At 37.5% G+C, this 19,921-nt stretch overlaps 1 protein-coding gene across 1 annotated transcript in view; it reads right to left on the bottom strand.

The window, feature by feature from the left end:
• The window catches only part of YME1L1 (YME1 like 1 ATPase), a 56,293-nt gene that overhangs the window by 22,990 nt on the left and 13,382 nt on the right, over positions 1 to 19,921 (bottom strand). Inside the window, exons 4-8 of the mRNA XM_006767798.2 lie at positions 15,357 to 15,455; positions 8,483 to 8,592; positions 7,123 to 7,273; positions 6,653 to 6,736; positions 4,009 to 4,091 (exon numbers count right to left, since the gene is read on the bottom strand). Coding sequence (XP_006767861.1) covers positions 4,009 to 4,091; positions 6,653 to 6,736; positions 7,123 to 7,273; positions 8,483 to 8,592; positions 15,357 to 15,455 — 527 coding nt within the window. The remainder of the gene's footprint in view (positions 1 to 4,008; positions 4,092 to 6,652; positions 6,737 to 7,122; positions 7,274 to 8,482; positions 8,593 to 15,356; positions 15,456 to 19,921) is intronic.

The following is a 19,921-nucleotide window of genomic DNA, read 5'->3' as shown; positions in this document are numbered from 1 at the left end:
AAGAGGAAGAAGAAAAAGGTAAAGATAAAAATTATGAACAAGTACATATCTATCAACAAGTGAATCTAAAAATCAAGTGAATAAATAACCTGATGAACAGAATAAACTGGTGAATATAATAGAATCAGGGGCATAGTAAGGGAGTGGACTGACAATTCTTGGGGGGAAAGGGGTGGTGGGGGGGGTGCGGAAGAGACTGGACAAAAATCGTACACCTATGGATGAGGACAGTGCGGGGGGGTAAGGGCAGAGGGTGAGGTGGGAACTGGGTGGAGGGGAGCTATGGGGGAAAAAAGAGGAACTGTAATAATCTGAACAATAAAGATTTAATTTTTTTAAAAAAACTTACAAATAAACATAAAGATCAACGGAACAGAACGGAGAGCCCAGAAATAAACTCTAGCCTCAATGGGCAAGTAATATTTGACAAAGAAGACTAGAAAATATAAAACTAAACTCTCTAACATTTCTTGCAGCAAAGTTTTTTTCTACTTTATTGCCTCTGAAAAGGGAAACAAAAGAAAAAGTAAACAAATGGGATTACATCAAACTGAAAGGTTTTTTGAGCAGCAAAGGCAACCATCAAAGAATGAAAAGACAATCTACTGAATAAAACATTCAATTCCATGATAAATGGTTACTATCAAAAATTTACTAAAAACTCATACAACTCAACACCAGAAAAACAATCAAATTTTAAAATGGGCAGAGGACCTAAACAGATGCTTCTCCAAAGAGGATATACAGATGGCCAACAGGTATATAAAAAGATGCTCAATGTCACTAATTATTGAAATACAAATTAACCAACAATGAGGTATAACTTCACACCTATCAGAATGGCTGTCAACAATAAGTCAACAAACAGGTGATAGTGAGAATGTGGAGAAAAGTGAACCTATGAAACTGTTGGTGGGAATGCTGATTGATGCAGCCACTATAGAAAACAGTACGGAGTTTCCTCAAGAAGTTAAAAATGGCCCTAACCAGTTTGGCTCAGTGGATAGAGCATCAGCTTGCAGACTCAAGGGTCCCAGGTTCGATTCTGGTCAAGGGCATTTACCTTGGTTGCGGGCACATACCCAGTAGGGAGTGTGCAGGAGGCAGCTAATTGATGTTCCTCTCTCATCGATGTTTCTAACTCTCTATCCCTCTCACTTCCTCTCTGTAAAAAATCAATAATATATATATATTTTTTAAAAAGTTAAAAATGTGCCCTGCCAGTGATTGAGCATTGGCCCATGAACCAGGAAGTCACGGTTCAATTTCCAGTCAGGGCACATGCCCAGGTTGCAGGCTTGATCACCAGTAGGGGTCATACAGGAGGAAGCTGATAGATGTTTTTCATTGAACCCCACTGGGGATGTGGCCGCAACCCAGGTACATGCCCTTGACCGGAATCGAACCTGGGACCTTTCAGTCCGCAGGCCGTCGCTCTATCCACTGAGCTAAACCGGTTTCGGCAAAAACCAATAAAATTTAAATATATATATATATAAAGGCAACTTGGGTAGAATCCATGCTCTTTGAAAAACTAAAAATTAAAAATGGAACTGCCCCTCCTTCCTGGTTGAGAAGGCTAGAGATTTTGCTTTTTAAAAAAAAACATAGTATATCTTGGACACTGGAAATCATTTCAAGTTTATATATATATAAATCTTTTACAGAGGAAGCCAAGCAGAGAGAGGTTTAGGTTGATTAAAAATGGGGGTGGAGTAAGTATATGCTACACGGATTACAAATAAAATACAGAAAAACTTCCTGAATAATCAACTGAAGACTGGCTGGAGAGAACCCTGATAACTGAGAATGGAAAGTAGAGACTATATAGAGACTGGTAGGATGAGTTGAGGTACGAAAGGGCTGGTGGGGCTCCCACAGTCAACAACTGCAGTACCAGAGAGATATCTCAGCTGTGGGGGATTGACATTGAGAACTCCGGGGTCTAATCCCCAAGATGGACCCCAAGTAGAGAGCACCAGAACTGAAAAGGGTGCCTACATAATATCTGACTGTGAAAAGCAGCAGGTTTGTTGCCTGCAAGAGAGAGACAGCTGGAAAAGCAGGCACCCTCTTAAGGGACAACACACAAATTTCCATGTGTAGTCAGTCACTCACCCTATGCTCCAGCAAAGGGACTGGAGTAGACTGGAGCTGTGTGAGCAGAAGCCAGGGTTGGGGGATCTGGGATTAGAGCTCAGAAGGCAGACACCACGGTTTCCTGTGCTAAATCATTTCCTCATACTGCAGAGGTCATCTTTCTCACACAGATAATTGCGATAATCAGTGCTGGCCTTGAGGGGAAAACAGTTGACCCACCCTATTGGAAAACACCTTGCCCCACTGTGTGCAATTTCTGAAGTCCATTAAGAGACTGAGAATATAAGACGGGAAACCATAAAAATCTTGGAAGAATCCATAAGCAGCAAAATATCAGACAGATGTCGTAGCAATATCTTTACTGATAGAGCTCCTAGGGCAGTAATGGCAAACCTATGACACGCGTGTCAGAAGTGACACGCGAACTCATTTTTTTGGTTGATTTTCCTTTGTTAAATGGCATTTATACATATAAAATAAATATCAAAAATATAAATCTTTGTTTTACAATGGTTGCAAATACCAAAAAATTTCTATATGTGACACAGCACCAGAGTTAAGTTAGAGTTTTTCAAAATGCTGACACGCCGAGCTCAAAAGGTTCGCCAGCACTGATCTAGAGGGTATTATGCTAAATGAAATAAGTCAGATAGAGAAAGATAAATACCATATAATTTCACTTACGTGTGGAATCTAAAGAAAAAAATAAATGAACAAACAAAACTGAAAGAGACTCATAGATACAGAGAAAAAAAATGGTTGGTTGCCACAGGCTAGTAGAGTTGGGAAATAGATGAAAAAGGTAAAGGAATTAAGAAGTACAAATTGGTAGTCACAAAATAGTCATGGGGATATACAGTACAACATAGGGAATACAGTCAACAATGTTCTAATTACTATGTATGGTGTCAAGTAGGTGTTGAAAATATCAAGAGGATGGTCTAACCCAGTGATGGCGAACCTTTTGAGCTCGGCGTGTCAGCATTTTGAAAAACCCTAACTTAACTCTGGTGCCGTGTCACATATAGAAATTTTTTTATTAATGCAGCCATAGTAAAACAAAGATTTATATTTTTGATATTTATTTTATATATTTAAATGCCATTTAACAAAGAAAAATCAACCAAAACAATTAGTTCACGTGTCACCTCTGACACGTGTGTCAGAGGTTCGCCATCACTGGTCTAACCACTATACTGTAAACCTGAAAGTAGTACAAAATAATACTGAATATAAGCTGTCGTTTGAAAAATAAAATTTTAAAAATAATAAAACTGTGACCTTTATCCCAGAACTCCCCATCCTCTTTACACCTTGCTCTATTTTCCACCATCATCCTTTATCACTTAACATCTATTATTTCCTTATATACCATATATCCTTGTCCAATTCCTGTTAAAATTAAAACTCCATGAGAGCAGAGATTTTTTTCTGTTCTTCTATCCCAGTACGTAGAACAGGGACTGGCACTTAAAAGACACCATTAATTATTTGTCAAACCAATGATTTAATTAATTGCCTATGAACTAGCAGTGAACCATTCTATTCACTCAAGGATTAGATCTATGCACTCCAAGCTTCTAATGATGGCTTGGTCTTTCCGGTAACCAGTCCTCATCGCCCACCAACAGACACCTCATTAGGACAGAAGACCCTCCTTATCATCCAAGAAATTTCAAGGGATTTAGAAGCTCTGTGTCAGGAATAGTGCTCTAAGACCAAATAGTTGAACAAAAGATGCTTCCAGTTCTCTCATCACATAGGAAATTATGAGTGTTTTAGGAGCTCTGCTCCAGGTACTGGGTGAGGGGCCAATATATATATTTTCTATTATTCACACCTTTAAAATAAAATATGGACCTTATACAGTTAATGTTTAAAGAGGTGAAAGTAAACTTTTTAACTTACTCCTTTAACATGCTCAAAGGTGACATTTTTCATCTGGACAGGATCTACTGCAGAATCAAGCCCCGTTGTTGTCCGGAAGCGGACTAACAGAAAGAAAATGTTCATATGTTTAAAAGATTCATATAATTCCAACCACCTTATTTTTTCCTAAGCAAGAAAGCAAAGCCCAGACAAATTATATATCTAACTTCACATACACTAAATTAGAGTGAGGAGTAAACACTAGGTTTTTTGGATTTGTGGACCATATTCAAGGAATAAATGACTCACGTTGAAATTACATCATTGTATTTTCCAATTAAAATTAAGGATTATATTTCTCTTCTCCTTGTAATACCCAATGACAGAAATCTTAAATCAATGGTTCTCAAACTCCAGAATGCATAAATATCACTTGAAGTATGTTAACGCAGGTTCTCAGGCCATGGCACAGAAGTTCTGGTTTGTAGATTTAGGAAAAGGGCACTGTAGAGTTTGCATTTTTAACAATCATCTTCAGTTATCGTGATACAACCAGTCAGGGATCTACACTTTGAAATATTTTGCCATAACATAGCATACAAATCTAGGCATTTAAAAATAAAAAAGTGAAACTTAACACTTGCACTTTTAAACAGCCTTCTTCTTCTGACAACTATTATTATATGCTGTTAGATGACTTATCAATAATAATATCACTAAGAATAAGAAAGGTAGTAAAAGCCCTAGCTGGTTTGGCTCAGTGCAGCCGCCTATGAACTAAAGGGTCCTGGGTTCAATTCAGATCAAGGGCACATGCCCGGAGTTGCAGGCTCGATCCCCTGTAGGGGACGTGCAAGAGGCAGCCAATTAATGATTTTCTCTCACCACTGATGTTTCTATCTCTCTCTCCCTCTCCCTTCCTCTCTGAAATCAATAAAAATATTTTTTTTAAAAACAGATAGTAAAAGTTTGATAGGATAGTAAAATATCTGAGATAAAACTATGGGGAACAAACAAATCAACTAGGCAACAAAAAGCTTTCTTAAACCTCTCCCCTTTTGGTAAACTTCCAGGCTAGACAGATATAAATGAGTAAACTAAGCAATTTCTAATTTCCTCAAAATAAGTCACAAATATTATCTTTAGGATACTGAAATATAAAAGCCAAAAGTGAGCAGGCAAAAACTTAGGATTAACAAGAAATACTTAGCAAATCAAGAGCATACAAGTTGGGAGAGCAGATCTAAAATAGTAATTCTAGAATACACATAATTAGTTTAGCCCACTAAATTACTTTTTAAGACTTTAATAAATTTGCAGCAGAACCAGTTGGACCTAACAAAAAATTAGAGTTATTACCCTGAGGCAGTGCATTTCATACTGTAACATGTTTTGCTTAATGTAAGCCATTAATTAAAAAAAAAAATCAGAGGTCAAGCCGTCCTCCCTCTAACAACCCACTCTATTATCCTATACTGGGTTTTTATTTATTTTTTATTTTTTATTCTATCCACTGAGCCAAACCGGTTTTGGCCTATACTGGGTTTTTAAAAAAATATTCCTGTATATTTTTTACTGATTTCAGAGAGGAAGGGAGAGGGAGACAGAGAGAGAGATAGAACCTGCAACCCAGGCTTGTGACCTGACTGGGAATCAAACCTCGACGTCCTGGTTCACAGGTCAACGTTCAACCACTGAGCCACACCAGCCGGACACTGGTTCTTTTTTTAAAACAGAAGGAAGCATGAGATGGTGAATCTAGATGTAAAAGCGATTTCTGGATGTTAAAAACCCCGTCTCAGGTTTCATGTCACACAAAAACTTTAAAAATATCTCAGGCTACATGCAAGTTCTAGGATGAAGTCCTGATCCAAATCAACTGATGTTCTTAATAATACATCAGTTTTTTTCTCTCAAGGTAATCACGAAGAAAGTAAAATAGTAGTTGAAAAAACAATTAGAGCTACTTAAACCTCACATTATTACTTCATTTTAGATTGGGAAACTAAAAAACTATGGGACACATTTAATTTTATATAAAGTAATTTTTAATTCATTCAACTTATTAATTTGTCTTTAAAATAACTGTATCACTTTGTGCTATTATAAAATTCTGCTACATGTTTTTTTAACTTAATAATTGGACCGGTATAGATATCCCTGGCCAGGTGGCTCAGCTGGTTGGAGCGTCATCCCATACATCAAAAAGTTTAGGGCTTGTTTCTGGTAAGGGCACATACCTAGGTTGCAGTTTCAATCCCTGGTAGAGGTGTGTATACACAGGAGGCAACTGATCAATGTTTTCTTTCTCTCTCTCTCTCTCTCTCTCTCTCTCTCTCTCTCTCTCTCCCTTCTTCTTCCTCTCTTAAAAAAAAAAAAACAAACAGTGAACCTCTGTGAGGATTAAAATCTAGGAAACCAACCACTATCACTACTAGAAGTTGAAATAACATTTTCACTTTAACACAATCCTTGGAACTTCCAAAAAACATTATTTTCTCAAAATGCGCAAAACTTGAATTTGTACGGTGCCTAGAGAAACGTTTCTTGTAATCCACAAATCAATGTAAAGTTTTCTTTCTTTAAGTCTTAAATATTAAATAGACTATGAAAAAGAAATGAGTATGTGAAATATTTTTTTAAGATTAAATTAGTACATCAGATAAATAAAAAGAAACTTTACCAGATAAAAATGGGTTTTTTAAAAGTCCATAAATGCCTAATAGCAGCAGAACAAAGAGAATCAGACGAGTTCGTCTTAGAGAATCTGGAGAAGAAAGAAAAAGCCGTAAATCAAATGATATCAATAAAAAATGACAGCTCAATGAGAGGCAAACATTAGGTTACTGATGGTAATCATATTTCATCACACACAATTTTGGGGCCTGGTGTTCTTTTGCATAATTGCCATAATTTCCTTTTAGCACCTTGCTACCAAAAACTTCATAAAGCCTTGACTTTGGTTTCTCAGTTGAGAAAGGGAAAATACTAGCAGATATTTCCATTTCTGCACAACTTCAGTTATAAACATAATACAATATAAACAATTAAAAACTGGATAAGTAGTAGAAAAGTTATTCATAATCACTTGAAGGCAGAACTTTGACTTCCTTTTATATACTCTCTTCAAACATGAATGTCAAATTAGCTTACCATTGGTTTTTTGTGTTAGTGCTTGAGCTTTCAGGAAACCCTCTGCAAAACCAGTTTTAAATGCATCTTGGTGAGCTTCAGGTATGTTTTTGGTTTTCATAAGTTTGTCCAAAGTCTCAACATCTGATCCCCTGTCCCGCAAAAGAAATCCCTAAATACACAAGCAATTCATTAGTATTAACTGTAAAAGGTAGTAACACTCCCCAGAAATATTCTGGCCACTCACATACTCAAAAATTTATTTAAATTCTAGAATTTTTTAATCTTATTGTTAGTGTGACAAATTTTATAAAAACTCAATAATAAATTACTTAGTCAATGGCTAGGAAACTAACAGTGGATCCTATACCTCTGTCAATCAAGAAATTCTCTGTAAAAACACTATACTTAAAATAGGTTGACTTAGGGTTCTAATTGCTTGATGTTCAAACTCCTTTGATGAATAAACAATTATCTGAATGCTTTCCATCTATTGGGGAGAGATATATAAAGTTTTGACATTATATCAGAAGTACTAGGTATGGTGGTAAACTAAATGCTACCTAAGGGAGTCAAGAAAGGCCTTTCAGAGAATGGGTTATCTTAGCCACCGAGAACAGACAGCATGGACAATCTAAGAAGGCATGAAACAACAGTCTTTAGAGCTGAAGAACTACAAGATTACGTGACAGGACTTTAAAATGCCAAAAGAGGAGGAAAGTAGGGGTACAGAGGGGGTTACACATTGAGAGATGAGAACAAAAAAATGTAAGCAAGAGAACAAACAATAACATGCCTTGTGTTTCATGGCAGGTGACAATAAAGCAGGGGGATACAATTATGGCATGTAATACATTTTAGACGGACTGGTGGGTGGCAGTGTGGAGGCTAAACTGAAGGTAGTAAAACTAAAGGCATGGAGACTACCTGAGTGCCTGTAACCATTTCTTGCCTAGATTACTGTAATAGTCTATGGAACAGAACTGGGAGGGGATAAAAAAAAGATTTAAGAGGCTGGGTTGGATCAACAGGATTTTAATGATCAATAGGACTTAGTGATTAATGGATGTGGGAGATAAAAGATGGACACATCAAAGTTGATCAGCAGGCTACTAGCTTGAGTGGATGCTACTCATAAGCAGGTATAGGTTGATAGGGAGAAGAAATAGAGTGAGATGTCTAAGGCCAGTGGAGAGATAAGTCTGACACCCAGAAGAGTTGTAGTTAGGATTACACAGGATATTCATCCTTTATCATAAGTAGAAAAATGGAGAAAATTAATAAGCCTGCAAAAGAACTCAGATATTAAAGGTTCTCATTTTAATAACTTGAAAATTATTGCTCTTTCAAACAAATAAACAAACAAAAATGGTCTAATTACCTTCACAAATGATGGTGCTATATACTGTGTTTCTGCTAATCTTTCAGAGGTGGACTGCAGACGTCGTGTCCTTGATTTTAACGTTTTAAAACTCCGCGACTGTATGAAAACTGAATGAAACAGTGTCACATTTACTTCTCATTGTACATTTTGTACAAGAAGAGAATTATGCCTAAGATTCAAAATGCTGACACCAGACCTGTACATCCTAGGTCTTCCTCTTATTTTTTAATAGTTCTTTCCCTGACACTTCAACACACTTGTCATTAAAATGGATTGATCTATGTAATCAACTTTACTTTTATTTTGGTAATTTAAAAATGTAAAAAACAAAACACAGATGCGTATCAAATAAAAATCAGTGTCTCCTAATTCCTCAAATCCCACTCCTACTTCCTATAAGTAACCAGTTTTGGTTAACAATTCCATGACTATACTTCTATGTGTTTAAACACATGTTCTTTCTATAAAAATAGTATATACCTTTCTGCCATTGTTTTCTTTCACTTAATATATCATGGACATTTTCAAAACAGGTCAGACAGTACATTCAGCTTAATGGCTGTTTATAGTTTTCCAATTTTTTACCTGGGTAAAGCAATTTATTTAACCATTTCTCTACTCCAGACATTAGTTGCTTCCTATTTTAAAAAATATATATATTTTTATTGATTTCAGACAGGAAGGGAGAGGGAGAGAGAGATAGAAACATCAATGATGAGAGAGAACCACTGACTGGCTGCCTCCTGCATACCCCCTACTGGGGATCCAGCCCCAAATCTGGGCATGTACGCTTGACTGGAATCGAACCCTGGACTCTTCAGTCTGCAGGCCAACACTCTATCCAACGAACAAACCAGCTAAGGCGCTTCTTATTTTTTATTGATAAAAATACTGCTGCAGTAAAATTCTTATGCCTATTTTCTTACAGTACATGAAGACTAAAATCCTAAAAGTAAAATTGTAAGATTTACATGGTTTAACACTTAAGAAATTTCTCTCTAGAAAGCTATTATCAATTTATACACCCACCAATGAATATGATTATCCTTTTCTCCACAGCCTTTGCAACAATGGGTAATATAAATCTTGTTAATTTGTACAAATCTGATGGACAAAAAGTAGTATTTTGTTTTACTTTGCATCTTGGAATAGAAGTGAGAGTAAAATTTGAAAAAAAATTATTTTTATTATTTTTATTTCTTTAGTAAATTGACTACTCATGCATGACCTGTGCACATGTTTTCATTTGCAGAATATGAATGTCATGTATACTACCCTTCAGTTAAATTTATTTCATACATTTATTTTAATGTCTTTGTCTCTTAATTGATACAGTAATTTATAAAATTAATGTAGCCCTATCTTTTAATCTGTAGTTTTTTTGCATTGTACTTTTTATTAACTTCAGAGAGGAAGGAAGACAGAAGAAGGAGAGGTAGAAACATGAATAATGAAATAGAATCATTGATTGGCTGCCTCCTGCACATCCCTCACAGGCGATGAAGCCCACAACCTGGACATGTGCCCTGACTAGGAACTGAACCATGACCTCCTGGTTCACAGGTCAATGCTCAGTCACTAAGCCACGCTAGCAGAGCTTCTGTACTGAGCTTTATCATAAGTAGAAAAATGGAGAAAATTAGTAAGCCCACAAAAGAAATCAGATATTGAAGGTTCTCACTTTAATAACTTGAAAATTATTGCTCTTTCAAACACCCAAACTATGATTTTAAAGGTAGTCTGACTTCATCTAATACTTTGATTTTTTTGTCAGACCTTTACCTACTTAGAACTTTTGTTTTAATGTAAGAAAAAAATTAGATTGTTTTATTTTGTTTTACATCCAAGTTTAAAATCAACTTCTTAATTTTCATAACAAGTCTTAACTAGAATTGTACTGAATTGATAAATTTAGGTGCGAATTGATATTGTTATAATACTAAGTCCTTCTATAAAGGATTATGGTATTTTTCTTTGTATTTTACTCAGCTCTTCCTTTACTTCTTTCAGTGAAGTTTTCTACACACACACACACACACACACATACACACACACACACACAAATGTGTGTATACATTATGTTGCATGTTTCTTGTCAGGATAAAATATTTAATGGATTTTGAAAAAACTGTAAATAAACTCTATTGCTAAAATTATGCATTTATCTTACATGGTATCTACGTAATGAACTCTTACTACTTGAGCAGCCTTTCAGTAGATTTTCTTGAATATCCTGATAAACAAGCATCTTACCTAAAATTATAATTCTGCTCCCCCTTTTTTTAAATCAGCTGAGGATATTCTTCCATTGATTTTTAGAGAGAGGGGAAGAGAAAGGGAAAGACAGGGAGAAATATTGATGTGAGAGAAACACTTCAATTGATTGCCTCCTGCATGCACCCTGTCCAGGACCTGGGCCAGCGAGGAGCCTGAAACCGAGGTACATGCCCTTGACCAGAATCAAACCCAGGACCCTTTTGGTCAGCAGGCAGATGCTTCATCCACTGAACCAAAGTGGCTAGGGCCCCCTTCCTTTAGCTTATATATAACCCCTTCTTTTTCTTTTTAATAACATTGCTCAGAACCTCCAAATTACTGCTGCACACTGGATATTATACACCTTGTTTCTAATAATAATGAGATCCAAGAGCTATCCTTAAGAAATTAAAATTTAGACGACATTCAGAAAGCCAAAAGACATATGAAAACATGCTCAAAGTCACTAATCATCCAAGAGATGCAAATCAAAACAACAATGAGGTACCATCTCACACCTGTCAGACTGGCTATCATCAACAAATCAATAAACGACAAGTGCTGGAGAGGATGTGGAGAAAAAGGAACACTTGTGCACTGCTGGTGGGAATGTGCATGGATGGAACTGGAGAACATTATGCTAAGTGAAATAAGCCAGTCAATGAAGGAAAAATACCACATGATCTCACACACTCATGGATAATAGAGACCATTATAAACTTTTGAACAATAATAGATACAGAGGCAGAGCTGCCTCAAACAGATTGTCAAACTGCAGCGGGAAGGCCGGGGAGGGTTGGGGGGCAGGAGGGAGGGGGGTAAGAGATCAACCAACTTTTAACTTTTTAAGAATCTTTAGGAAGCACAACAATTAAAATATATCACACACCTTTTTATCATATACTGAAATATTATGATTACTCCTTAATCATAATTTTTAGCACATTGTAAACTTGCTTTTTCAGATTTTACGGTTTCCGTATCTATATTATTAAGCTAAATCGATCCTTTGTATTTTTTTGTTGCTAATATTTTAGTATCAGTCATTTCATAAAATAAACAGGGAAGCCTATTTTATCTTTTCCTTATTAATAAAATAGTTTTAAATAGCAGGAGACTGCTAATCCTGGAAAACAGAATATAAAGGAATTGTGGGCAAAGGAATTGTATTTCAAAACTGTTTTCCATTTTTACGGTATTGTCTTAGCTCTTATTGTGTCAATTTTGCTAATTTATAGCTTGAATAATTATGTTCAAACACATTTTTATTTACAATATAAAACTATACACAGCACCTTGTAACTTTTTTATTTTTTATTATATAAATTTCAGGTGCACATTATAATTTGACTTCTGTACACACTATAAAATTATCAGCCCCCAAAACCTAGTTACTATCTATCACCATGCAATTGACCCTCTTCACCATTTTTTGCCTATTTCCCAATTCCCTTCCTCTATGTTCCCTTCCTTATCTGCTCTGTATCTATGAGTTTTTGCATTGTTTGTTTTTCAAGATTCTACATGAGTGAAATCATAAGGTATTTGTCTTTCTCTTTCTGAACATTCTTATAATTTTATAATCTTCACTGGAGGCCCGGTGCATGAAATTCATGCACTGGGGGGCGGGGAGGGGGGGGCGGGATGTGTGTCCCCTCAGCCCAGCCTGTGCCCTCTCGCAGTCTGGGAGCCCTAGGGGGGTGTCCGACTGTTAGGGAGGCAGGGTTCAGGCTGAGCGGTGCTGCCCCTGTGGGAGCACACTGACCACCAAGGGGCAACTCCTGTATTGACCGCCTGACCCTTGGTGGTCAGTGTATGTCACAGCCACCGGTTGTTCCACCATCCAGTTGACTTGCATATTAGCCTTTTATTATACAGGATTATCTGTGGCAGGTCTCACTTTTCAGTTCTAATATTGTTTGTATTTCCTTACTGTTTCTGAGCCAGATTTGTCTGTTCTATTTTCTTAATTTTTTTTTAAAGTAAATTTGTTTTTGGCTCGTTCGTTTGTTCATTCTTTCAATCATTCATTCTTTCATTGTTCTAATCTTTACTCAAGGGAAGATATGTTTCCATTGATTTTTAGAGACAATGAGGCATCACTGGCTTAAAGACAAACACACACACACACACACACACAGAGAGAGAGACAGAGAGACAGACAGACAGACAGACAGACAGACAGACAGACATTGATGTGAGAGAGACACATCAATTGGTTGCTAGCCAAACACGTCCTGACCAGGGCCAAGATTCAAACTCGGGACTCTTCAGTCCACAGGTGAGCCAACACTCTGACCACTGAGCAAAACTAGCTAGGGCTGTTCTTGATTTCATTAAGTAAAATGTTCTTGCTGTTATATTCATTTAATTTCATGTCTGTTTTGTCCATATTAATTTCTATTTAAAACATTCTCAAAATGATTGTTAATAGATTTATTTCCCATCCTCATTTCCTAATAGCTTACACAATGCTCGATACATCAGTATGTCACCAACCCAAACATTTTGATATGCAGATTTTCATTGTGGTTCATTACTGTTTGTCATTTCAGTTTTGATTTTGATATTTCCCTTCAGTCACAAGAAACTCAGAAAAGTATCTTTAAATTTCTACATATTTAGATTATTTTTTAAAATATATTTCTTTATTGATTTCAGAGAGGAAGGGAGGAGAGATAGAAACATCAATGATGAGAGAGAATCATTGATTGGCTGCCTCCTGCACACCCACTACTGGGGAACGAGCCTGCAACCCAGGCATGTGCCCTTGGCCAGAATCGAACCTGGGACCCTTCAGTCCGCAGGCTGACGCTCTTCACAAGACCTTGCATTTGCCACATATCATAAGTGTCTCTTTACTCATTAGGTTTTAAAATCTCTAAGGAGAACTATTTATTGAGATACTCAATACATGTTTTGAGGTAATTGAAAAGGAAGATACCAAATGAGCAAATGTACCAAGCAACCTACAAAAAGTCTTCAACTCCTAGGGAATGTCATTATTTTTTAAAATATATTTCTTTATTGATTTCAGAGAGGAAGGGAGGAGAGATAGAAACATCAATGATGAGAGAGAATCATTGATTGGCTGCCTCCTGCACACCCACTACTGGGGAACGAGCCTGCAACCCAGGCATGTGCCCTTGGCCAGAATCGAACCTGGGACCCTTCAGTCCGCAGGCTGACGCTCTATCCACTGAGCCAAGCCGGCCAGGGCTATTTAGGATCTTTTTTAACTATTCTTTCTGTTATTCGATTTCAGTTTTGTTGTATGATCAGAGACCCTGACCTCTGAGTTATAAATGTTTTGAAAATGAAGATATACTTCATACCCTAATACAGTTATAAATGTTTTGAAAATGAGTATATATTTCATACCCTAATAATTTTGGTCTCCATGAATAGTTAAAAATATATCATTATTAAGTATATTTCTGTCTTCTGCATTAACAATTTCTTCAGAGGACTATTGATCTTGTTAATCAACTTCATTCATCTCTTTCATGCTGCAAGCTCTCCTCAAATATGTGGAGAGTCTTGCTAATTCATTGATAGGTTTCTTCAAACCTACCAAGGTTGTAAATGCACTTAGACTATAAAATATAGACTTATGTTGAATCAGCAGGATGCCTTCAGTGTATGATTCAAGTCCAAAAGCAATCTGGAGTACTACTGTTGTTTCTCTCTTCAACATCAGAGTTCAAACCAGGAGTCTTCAGAGACAAACTCTTCTCAACACACACACACACACACACACACACACACACAGACCCATATTGCAAAGGTGTTTCTTGCCAATTGTAGCCTAAAATTTAAAAGCTGTATCTGCTCTGCGATTGGCCCATTTCTTGATATCTTTCAACTGTTTACTATATCAGCCATCCAAGAGCCCATTAGACTTTATTAGAACTTTGGGGGTTTTACTAAGTTCCACTGGAAATAGTATAGACCTCTTATACTGAGTTCCATAAAGGTAGATAGCATCTGTCATTTTTATTTATTACTGTGACCTAAAATCCATCACTACTGCCTGATATAATGTTATCATATGATAACCAATAAATATGAATAAATGCATATTTGATTTTGCTAGCAATTTGATGCCATCTACTTCATAAACTACTAGAAGCCCAATGCACAAAATTCATACAAGGGGCTCGGCCCTCGCAGCCCCAGCTTCGTCTGGAAGATCATTCAGGCATCTGGTCTAATTAGCATATTATGCTTTTATTATTATTATAGTTGTATGTAAAGTCCTCAAATTTCTGACACATTTATGAAATCCCTCTTCTTGCCCTGACTTCTCATTTTTCTATTTTTTTCTGTCTTGCATTAGTATTTTGAAAATGAGGGAAAGTAAGCAAATGTGCTTAGTCATTTTGAAGCAAGTGTACCCTAGGCTATGATTTACTATGGCATTTATCACATTTAAAATTTAGCTCCTACTTTATATTTTCCATAGATATACCCAAACTAAATAACAAATACTCTATAAGTTTTACTGTGTGCTACAAATGAATGTTTTCAATAGTTAGCATCAATAAGAAAGACAAATCAGAATTTATTAAATACATCTATTTTTTCCAAAATAAATAAAGTCATTGCTTCATACCTGGCCAGTACTGAAGATCTGAACAAATGCTCTTCAGAGTTCTTGAATGTTGTCTGTACAAGCAAGAGGAACGTAAAGTACTAAATACATCAATATAACCTAGAGGGGAAATGAAAAAAGTAAATGTTTTAATTATAAAACCATAAAAAAATTCATATAAAACCAAGTATTAGAAAAATCAAAATGTTTTGCCTTTCATTTGTACATACTTTTATATATATATAAAAGCACTGCTAATCTACACTAATAAAAGGGTAATATGCTAATTAGACCAGGAGACGTTCCGGTAAACATTCTGGACGTCCTTCCATACAAAGCCATTGTGGCAGAGCCGAGGCAGAGGCGGTTAGGGGTGATCAGGCCAGGAGAGAAGGGCAGTTGGGGATGATCAGGCCGCGGTGGGGGGGGCAGTTGGAGGTGAGCAGGCCGACAGTAGGGGCAGTTAGGTGCAATCAGGTTGGGGAGGGGCAGTTGGGGGTGATCAGGCCGCGGTGGGGGGGGCAGTTGGAGGTGAGCAGGCCGACAGTAGGGGCAGTTAGGTGCAATCAGGTTGGGGAGGGGCAGTTGGGGGTGATCAGGCCAGTGGGGGGATAGTTAAGAGGCGAGCAGGCCAGCAGGCAGAGTGGTTAGGGGCGATCAGGCAGGCAGGCAGGGAGGTGAGCGGGTAGGAGCCAGCAGTCTCAGATTGCGAAAGGGGTCCCAAATTGGAGAGGGTGCAGGCTGGGCTGAGGGACAACCACCCCCCCTCCGCCCCCGCACAAATTTCGTGCACCAGGCCACTAGTCCAGATATAGTTCTTCACCACTTTACTATTCATCACTTGTCAATTGTGTTATCTGATATACAAATATAGCGGCCAATGAAATTAAATTCAAATTAAGTGGTAAAATACATATATGTGTAGCTAAAGTTACTTTTTTAAAATATATTTTTATTGATTTCAGAGAGGAAGAGAAAGGGAGAGAAACATCAATAATGAGAGAGAATCATTGATCGCTGCCTCCTGTACGCCCCCCACTGAGGATCGAGCCCACAACTCGGGCATGTGCCCTTGACAGGAATTGAACCAGGATACTTTTAGTCTGCAGGCCAACGCTCTATCCACTAAGCCAAACCAGCTAGGGCTAGCTAAAGTTTCTTTTACTTAAGAACATAAAAAGATAAAGAATCATTATTTCCTAGAGACAATTTAAAATCCTCTAATGAACAATGGGATATAACCAGATATACTGCGATCTTTCTCTCTCATGGCTTCCATAGTCATTTGGAACAAAGAATGGTTCTTCTGCCGAAACCGGTTTGGCTCAGTGGATAGAGCATCGGCCTGCGGACTGAAGGGTCCCAGGTTCGATTCCGGTCAAGGGCATGTACCTGGGTTGCGGGCACATCCCCAGTGGGAGATGTGCAGGAGGCGGCTGATCGATGTTTCTCTCCCATCGATGTTTCTAGCTCTCTATCTCTCTCTCCCTTCCTCTCTGTAAAAAATCAATAAAATATATTTAAAAAAAAAAAAAAAAGAATGGTTCTTTTATAGCTATAAGCCATGAATACTTCAGGGTTCCTTCCTAAGTCCTATTCTTAACTAATGGGCCCCATCCTACTTTATTTACATGAGCCTGCAGAAAAGTTATGAAGAAACAACAAAAACAGTGGTTCTCATCTGTCCTTGTATCCCCAGTAAGGATTTAGTAATTCTTCTAAGAACCCTTAAAGTCAGAAAACCTTTCCTAAAACCTCTGTCTGCCTAAGCCTAGAAAATGGCTGGCAGTAAGGATACAGAAGAAAACTAGAAGGGCATAATAGTAAAAATATGAAAAAATAGTAATAATAAAAATTTTACTCTACTGAATACTTACTATGGGCCACAGGACTTTAAATTATTTCATCTGGTCCTCTAAAGTGAAATAATTAGAAACCATTAACAAAACAACAAGAAAGCCCACTGTACGGGAGAAGATACTTGCCAATGCTATCTCAAATAAGGGTTTAATCTCCAAAGTTTACAGGGAACTTATACAAATTAACAAAAAATAAACAATCCAATCAAAAAATGGGCAAAGGACCTAAACAGACACTTTTCACTCAAAAGAGGACAGACAGAAGGCCGAGAAACATGAAAACATGCTCAAAGCCACTAATCATCTGAGAAAGGCAAAACAAAACAACAGTGAGGTACCATCTCACACCTATCAGAATGGCTATCATCAACAAATCAACAAACGACAAGTGCTGGAGGGGATGTGGAGAAAAGGGAACCCTCGTGCATTGCTGGTGGGAATGCAGACTGGTGCAGCCACTGTGGAGAACAGTATGGAGTTTCCTCAAAAAATTAAAAATGGAACTTCCATTTGACCAAGTAATCCCATTTATAGGAGATAAATATCACATGATCTCACTCATATGTGGGATATAATAAACATAAACTGATGAACAAAAATAGATCTGGAGACTAAGAAACACTGAACAGACAGTCCAACCTCAGAGAGAAGGCAGGGGCGGAACCAAAGGACTTGTATTCATGCATATAGTAAGCATAACCAATGGACACAGACACCAAGGGGGTGAGGGCATGAGTGGAGGCTGGGAGGAGGGGGGGCAATGGGTGGAGTTTCCTCAAAAAATTAAAAATGTAACTGGCATTCAATCCAGTAATCCCACTTCTGGGAATATATCCCAAAAAGCCAGAAACACCAATCAGAAAGGATATATGCACCCCTATGTTCATAGCAGCACAACTTATAATAGCTAAGATCTGGAAACAGCCTAAGTGCCCAGCAGCAAATGAGTGAATTAAAAACTGTAGTACATCTACACAATGGAATACTACGCTGCTATAATAAAGGAACTTTTACCACTTGCAACAACATGGATAGACCTGGAGAACATTATGCCATGAGAAATAAGCCAGTTGGAGAAAGATAAATATCACATGATCTCACTCATATGTGGGATATAATGAACAATATAAACTGATGACCAAAAATAGATCCAGAGACTAAGAAACACTGAACAGACAGTCCAACCTCAGAGAGAAGGCAGGGGCGGAACCAAAGGACTTGTATTCATGCATATAGTAAGCATAACCAATGGACACAGACACCAAGGGGGTGAGGGCATGAGTGGAGGCTGGGAGGAGGGGGGGCAATGGGGGACACATATGTAATACCTTAATCAATTAAAAAAAAGTTTTTTTTAAAGAAAAAAATAAAGTCTGTGATTCTAAAGCAATCAATCAATCAATCAATAAAAATCTCCAGGTCCATCCATGCTACTGCGAAGAGTAAGAGTTCTTTCTTTTTTATAGCCAAGTGGTATTTCATTGTGACAATGCACCACAGCACTCTTATCCACTCATCTAGTGATGGGCATTTGGGCTGTTTCTAGGTCTTAGCTATTGATAACACTACCATGTACATAGAGGATGCAGATTCAATTCCCAGTCAGGGCACATACCTAGGACGAGGTTTCGATCTCAAGTTGGGGTGCTTGTACTGATTTTAAAAATCTCTGCCGAAACCGGTTTGGCTCAGTGGATAGAGAGTCAGCCTGCAGACTGAAAGGTCCCAGGATCGATTCCGGTCAAGGGCATGTACCTTGGTTGCGGGCACATCCCCAGTAGGAGATGTGCAGGAGGCAGATGACTGATGTTTCTCTCTCATCGATGTTTCTAACTCTCTCTCTCCCTTCCTCTCTGTAAAAAATCAATAAAATATATATTTTTAAAAAAATCTGTTCTTGCCCGGCTGGTGTAGCTCATTGATTGAGTGTGGACCTATGAACCAGGAGGTCACGGTTCGATTCCAAGTCAGGGCGTATGTCCAGGCTCGATCCCCAATAGGGGGGCATGCAGGAGGCAACCAATCAATGATTCTCTCTCATCATTGATGTTTTTATCTCTCTCCCTCTCCCTTACTGTCTCTCTGGAACAGTCTAATCATATCACTCTCCTGCTTCAGGTCTTCAATGACTTCTCTTCATATTTATAATAATAAAAGTATAATATGCTAATTAGACTGCACATCCTTTCCGGATGACCTTCTGGATGAAGCCAGGGCTGTGAGGGAAGCCTGGGTCCTGGGTGTCAGAGGGAAGCCGGTGCCGGCAGCCGGGGGAAAGAAGGCCTTCTCTTGCACGAATTTTTGTGCATCAGGCCAATAAAAATATATATATATATATATTTTTTTTTTAAATCTGTTCTTTTATCAATATAGAACAAGTACTTTGACAAGCTTCTAACATTCCTTGTTTAAGCATCATCCAAAAAGAATTCATAAAGCTGACATCTCTTCCAACAAAATACCCACTTACTGTTACAAGACTCAAGAAAATATGTAGACATTCTATAAAAAAAAGGGACTGTGACAGTTTCTTCAATATATTCTGAGATTAGTAGTATGTTACAAGGAATGCAATATATGTAGTATAATGTATTAGATCCTGGAACAGAAAATGAATCCTAGTGGAAAAACTAGTGATTTGCAAAATTAAACTTTTATTTGGTAAAAATCTAATTAAGTCTATAATAATAGAAGTCTGTAGTATAGAACTTTGTACTACCTTTACAA

This window comes from Myotis davidii, unplaced genomic scaffold (assembly GCF_000327345.1).
Source record: "Myotis davidii unplaced genomic scaffold, ASM32734v1 scaffold1903, whole genome shotgun sequence".
NCBI classification, from domain to species: Eukaryota; Metazoa; Chordata; class Mammalia; order Chiroptera; family Vespertilionidae; genus Myotis; species Myotis davidii.
The sequence above is the reverse complement of the archived record's forward strand: the minus strand, read 5'-3'. Positions and strand labels throughout refer to the sequence as shown.